Source organism: Watersipora subatra, chromosome 5 (assembly GCF_963576615.1).
Source record: "Watersipora subatra chromosome 5, tzWatSuba1.1, whole genome shotgun sequence".
NCBI lineage: Eukaryota > Metazoa > Bryozoa > Gymnolaemata > Cheilostomatida > Watersiporidae > Watersipora > Watersipora subatra.
The window spans coordinates 20,250,192-20,256,439 of record NC_088712.1 but is presented as its reverse complement, the minus strand read 5'-3'; the positions used below and the strand labels follow the sequence as shown (position 1 = coordinate 20,256,439).

Genomic DNA, 6,248 nt, shown 5'->3' with positions numbered 1-6,248 from the left:
ATGTCACATTGGTTAGCTTTTACATGTGTGTATGTAATCCTAATAGTATGGTTTACCAAATACGACTAAATATAATATAGCCCAATGAGTTTTGCCGACTTATTAGCATAATACAAAAAGCACCCATTTAAAGCCAAAATCAAAGAATAAAATATAAAAAAGTGATAAACTTTTAAAAATTTTACCACAGTATTTACTGATAAGAAACAAATAAAGTTATACATATATATATAAATGATAATATAAATAATTATATATAAATAATATAATTATATATATATATAAATCTTAAGGTCGCTTGATTAAATGTTCTGCTATATCAATGAAAATCTAGGACTGCAAATGATTTAAACACGGAACATCCTAGTCTGATAGCTATTGAGCTAATATAATTCACTATGATACCCAAGTGATGACATTTATTACATGGGTTTAAATGGTAACACTAATTAACTAGGTACTAAGGTAATAAAGTTAAATAGTAATAGTTATAGTATAACTTATTAATTTATAAAATTTTTAAGTTAAACTAGTTCGGCTGATCATTGCGAATAGCAGTTATAAACTTTGTTTAAAACACTGTTATGTTTCTAGTAAATATTTAAGCTGATAGCTTACCATGTAATTTACTAAGACTTATTAGGCAATTATGTTGTTGTCAGGCAGTGCCAGGCTTTTAACTAGTTTGCAAAAAACTTGCAAGCTATTTTATTTAAGCTACTGGATTCATTGAAGTTAGTGAAGAAAAATTTATTCAAGAACCTTCTACCAATACGTGAGTTGTTTTTTGCATATAAAATGACACTCGAAGTGACAATAAAAAGAAACATATAACCGGCACTGCAAAATGTGCACATATAAACCAGAGAATAGTAGCATATGACAATGTAAAAATACACATACCTGTCCAAATTTCAGCACAATTGCCTGAGTCAACATCATTATCACGATCAGTTGTGCTGAACTTCATCCCATTGTGTAGTGAGAAATCTGAACTATCTAGGGTTCCATGGTAGTCAGCATCGCTTACCTGTTGTTAGAATAAAAAAAAACTTTTAACTTCATCTTTGCTATCAAGTCTATCAACTCCATCATTGTCATTAGGACACTACTTGACAATTGGCTTTAAATAATGGTGAGTATGTCATTATTCAATGTTTCATATTCAAGAATAATGTATTAGTATTTACCTGATTTTAACATAGATTTTGGAAACTCCAGATTAAAGCAAATGTGAAATTCACCTAACTATGTAACTTTATCTCATATATACACAAATCTGTTATGACAATGTTTACATCAGATATAGCATCAATAGTTTAGTATTAAGAGAAAGGCTTGTTAAATAACCTTAAACATGATACTTACATAAAGTTTATAATAATCTTGTTCACTGCTGACTGAAAAGTTAGACCAAGTGCCAGACTTGACAGATCCATATGTTGTTTCAAGATGAATATTCAGTTTCCTGTTGGTCTGAGTTAAAGCATGCAGTTTCTCTAGACCTGAATCATATAAAAGCTAAGGTTCTGGGAAAACAATACTATAGGAACAAAAGGAGAGTTTTCTGTGTGTGTTAAATATCTTCATGCTTTGTGAATGTGTAAAATCAGGATATTGGTGTTAGTTTTTTAAAAGATTTTTATTTCTTTTAGGTGAGTTTGTCCAATTGAATGTAATTTTTTCAAATTGCACAACTTTTACAAAACTTGGCTTTTCAAACATTTTGTTTTTGTTTTAAATGTCTTCCAAGCATGATCAGTTAAACACTACAAATCCTTACATAAAAATGGCAACTTGTCACAGCTTGCTAAAATAAGTCTCCGAAACAATAAATGTAATGAAACAAAAAAACGAATGAAATACTAACAGCCTATTTTCTCACCTAGCCAGTACTCTCCAGTTAAGTTACCAAAGCCTTGTTCATATGCAGTCCAGTTCTGGGCAAAGTTCACATTACCATTGAAGCGCTTCTGGAAGACTGTCCATCCATGATTATCAAAAAAGTCACACCACACCCTGAATGGTGTCATGTTGGATGAAGATGGATTTATCAGGTACACACCAGGAGTCGTCCAACCCCGATCATAAAGCTCTTGACAGTCTACAATTAGAGTATATCAGAACAGTTTTTTTATAAAAGCTCATCTCATGTCTCAATCTATCTGCAGAATAAAAATGTAATACAGTGGTTATACATTGTTTAAACAGAATTGTCCTGTTTGAAAATTTTTGTGTATAAACAGGCAAAGGAGTAGACAATTTTTGAGTATCATTTAAAGCATTGAGTTTGTCATGCTCATCTGCAAAATTTTATAAACAACTAGTTCAATAAAGACCTTTAGTTGTTGTAATTTGAATGGCTAACACTAACAGTACTGCTTCGACAGCATTTGTGTATAATGTAAAATCCAACAATATGACTCAAACAGTTTTGGACTCGCTCTGCTTTTATGTTTAGCAGATGAGTGATTTGCTTCCAAAAGACTTGTTTTTCGGTTTCAACTAAAGTTGATAAAAATGTCAATCTGTAGAAAGGTTATCACAAAAAATATTCATGCAGATAATTGTGGTAAATGGATGAATTCGTAAACTAAATGGAATGGATGAGTGTGTAAACTGAAGTTTTGAGCTAATAAGAGGTGATATACTTGTTACCAACACCTACCAATCACTAATTACTTCATGTTGACCCATATAATTAAATATAAAGTATATAGAAGCTCTAACTAATACGAAAAATCCCCAAGATTAGCCTTTAAAAACTTTTAAATACATGTATAGAGTTGCATAAACAAACATGTGATGAGTCATTTAGGGAATTCCACCTATTCGGTCCTCTTTTTTTCCCTGTTTGTAGTTGTCCTTATTGATGTTACATTATAACATACTTTCTCACTTGAGTAATAGAATTTCTAGTAGATTAATTTATTGAAAGGTATATTTCAGTTGCAACATAAAATTGCTCCAAACATTGAAGCAGGGATATAGCTTCTGCAAAACATGCTTTTGTTACAAATTTTTATTCCATTTTCACAAATTCATCAATTTCATGCCAACATTTTTAGTGCACTTTTAGTGGTCACTTCGAACAAGCAGTTGTCAATCGAGTACTCATGACATGTAATATCCTTTAAATGAAACGCAGATTTTTTAATAGAAAAAACACATGTCTTGGGATTTTGGCATGCATAAAATGGTTTGACAGTAACAAAGTTATGTGTTCTTTTTTGCTCAAAGTTTAATAAAATGGGTTTAGGTTTAGGTTTCTCGGTTTATGGAGACAACTTATATACTCACAGTTAGCATGAGACCGTTGTACAAACCTTTGGGAGCTGTTGGGGAGCTTGTAGTAGTAGCAGATGTAGTGGTCATAACAGTAACTGAGTTAGCAGTTACACTAGTAGTAGTATTAGTAGTTGGAACAGGAGTTGTACAAAGCTTCTTTGTGAAAAGTTTGTTTGTGTTGGGTTCTGGAATAAAAATATTTCATCAAATCATTGTTCAAATTAAGAAAGTCAATTCACACTACTCAAAACATTTAGTAAGCTAGATATAATCATGTGGATACATTGGCTGAGACTTCTGATTAAATTGAAATGAGCCATGGTACTAAGGATAACAATAATCACAAAGTTAGGCCTATATATTAAACAAATTAGCAAGGTTTCTAGGTTTCTTGGTAGCTGAACAGGGCAACCTAATAGAACTGAGAGCCTGAATTGTAAACAACAGGTTGGTCTACAATTTTGGTAATAGCTGGCACAGGTCACTTAAGGCAAAGAGTATTCAAACCTAAATAACCCTTTTTACTAAACTAACATTGCAGTTTGTTCTGCATTGTAAGACAAAAGTTCTGACAAAAGGCTTTAGTAAATCAGAGATCAAAGGTCAATAGAATATTGCAGTGTTTCCAGACTGCACCATTGCTGGAGTATCATAAATGCTATACGTATACTCGTATCATACACACATTTCATACAGTATTAGTATATTTAACTGTTTGAAAATTAGAAAAACAAACCATAAAACTAGTTTAATACTAATATAAAGAAGTTTGTGTTAACAAGATGACTTGAACTATTGCCATTCAAAGAAACCTAAAGGCGATTTATTAAGCTCTATTTAGGTCAAAAAAATGAGTAGCAAAGATGGTTGACTTCAAATTTTTATCCATTCATCACGGCATTATTTACAGTACCTTTTGAGGCAAGTAACTTGACTGTGGTAGGTGATGGTTCACTCTTTAAAGATTTGTTAGAAGTACATTCAACCAAGGCCTGCAAGAGACGGTTATACACCATCTTGTCTGCAGACAAAGCAAACGGTAGAGAGGTGTCATCAACTAGTTCACGTCTTAGTCTGATGAGTTCTGGACACTTGATCTTTAGAAGTTGGTGAAGAGCATAGATTCTTTGCTGGTATATAAAAAGCTCTTGAGAATCATCATTCGGTCCAAGAAGATTAGAACTGGCTATTGATATCAGAACAAACAACGCAGCAAGCTGAAACCTTTTCATTGCTGACTACTACGGTTATGAATTCATGAATGGTACCTTTATACACTTAAAGTGAGAAATGTAATGGGAAAGGCCATATGATCAGTTGATAAGCGCCGCCTCCCATATTGAACAAGGTTATGGAACGGTAGTTATATTGCTGATAAGCAAAGATAATGGTAAAGAGGGATCGTAATTAATTTAAGAGTTTTGGGCACATGAATTTTAGAAGTTGGTGCAGAGCAGAGTGAAGGTGGTATGAAAAACAAATGTAGTTAGTTGCAAAAACAGAATATGCAACCATATGTGCATTTACATTTAAACTTTTAATGTTCATTATAGCTTAACTAAGATTTGCGGTGAAACGTATGATTGTTGCGTAATACCAAGGCTATTAACACCCATGTGGGAAATACGTTCCAGCAACATATTTCCTACAACATTGCTGAGAAGTTATGGGAAATACATCGCAGCAAAGTATTTCCCAAAACGTTGCTGGAACATTAAAAATGTGTCTACAAATAATCATGTGACACCGTTGCAATAAAACGTTTCGGTGACTCTTCGGAAGATCGATAGAACCTTCTGGGAATGTAAAATTGTTAGTTGAGCTTTTGATCAAAATGTTTGGAGCTACATACATGTTGATAGCAAAACTATCAGCGAAGTAAGTTGAAACGATGCCATTGCAATTCACAAAGGTAACAAGAACAGTTAGATATACAGTGAATTATGGGTCGATTGACAATAACTATTTTTAGGGTTGGCCTCACAGGCAGGAAATTTTCTATGGCGGTGTATAGAAACCGATAGTAACTATGCAACACAAACTCCTTTGGGAAAACCATCAAAGTTCTATATATGAATTGTACCTATAAAATATTAGTGAGAAAATAGTATATTAACCTCAACAACTATAGCTACCTACGATAACTTTAGCGTACTTAGTGGTTACGACCTGCAATAAAATGGAACATTACTGTGGACAGTATGTGCTATATGGATATCTTACATTAGAGAGAGGTATAAAAATAACTTTGAAGTTGACTATAATAAACTTAAGTTAATGAACACATGCTTCAAGCTCTGTTTTTGTATGTATTTTACTAGACAAAAATTTAATTTTGTCACTGCCTTCATCTATATTACCTGTGGACAGTTTCATTTGGGCTATAACTTAAGCTGCTGAATTAAGTGAATAGATTGTTTCTGTTTTTGGCTTTTGATGAGGAATTTCAGTGAATAGCATTTTAACCCCTTGGTCATTTCAACGTACTCAGTACACTGCTTCTAACCTAGAACTTTGAAAAAATTTCATTAAAGTCATATTGCGAGAATAAATGCTTTATGAAAAAAAAACGAAAAAAAATCGTTGTCCACATCGTAAAGCAAAAAACTGTAAAGCAAAGATGTTTAATTCAAGGCTTGCACAGTACATGTATTAACCCTTTTTTGCGTGAATTTTTGGGGTGCCACGAGGAATTATATTGCTAAAAAATGCAAAATTTTGATATACATGCAATACGCTGTAAAATCAGTAAATAAAAGCATATTATTACATTCTTTCACATTCTATTTGTAATATATGCATACAGCTTACATATAACTAACAAAAAAATGTGAGTGGTATATTCATAGATTTTACTGGTTGTGGTATGCTTTGAAATAGGCACCTTTGCATAAGCCGACACCTCAGATTTCAGTACCATGTTCTCATGTGTGTTCTTTTCAAGCCTTGGTCACGGCTAT

General features: G+C 32.6%; 1 protein-coding gene across 1 annotated transcript; it reads right to left on the bottom strand.

The window, feature by feature from the left end:
- Positions 1–319: 319 nt before the first annotated feature.
- On the bottom strand, positions 320–4,520 carry LOC137397187 (angiopoietin-related protein 2-like). Its single transcript, XM_068083475.1, has 6 exons — positions 4,202–4,520; positions 3,327–3,473; positions 1,886–2,104; positions 1,369–1,505; positions 904–1,030; positions 320–336 (listed from the first exon to the last, which is right to left on the bottom strand). Exons 1-6 carry the CDS (start codon positions 4,518–4,520, stop codon positions 320–322), a joined length of 966 nt encoding a protein of 321 aa, XP_067939576.1.
- Between the last annotated feature and the right edge of the window lie 1,728 nt (positions 4,521–6,248).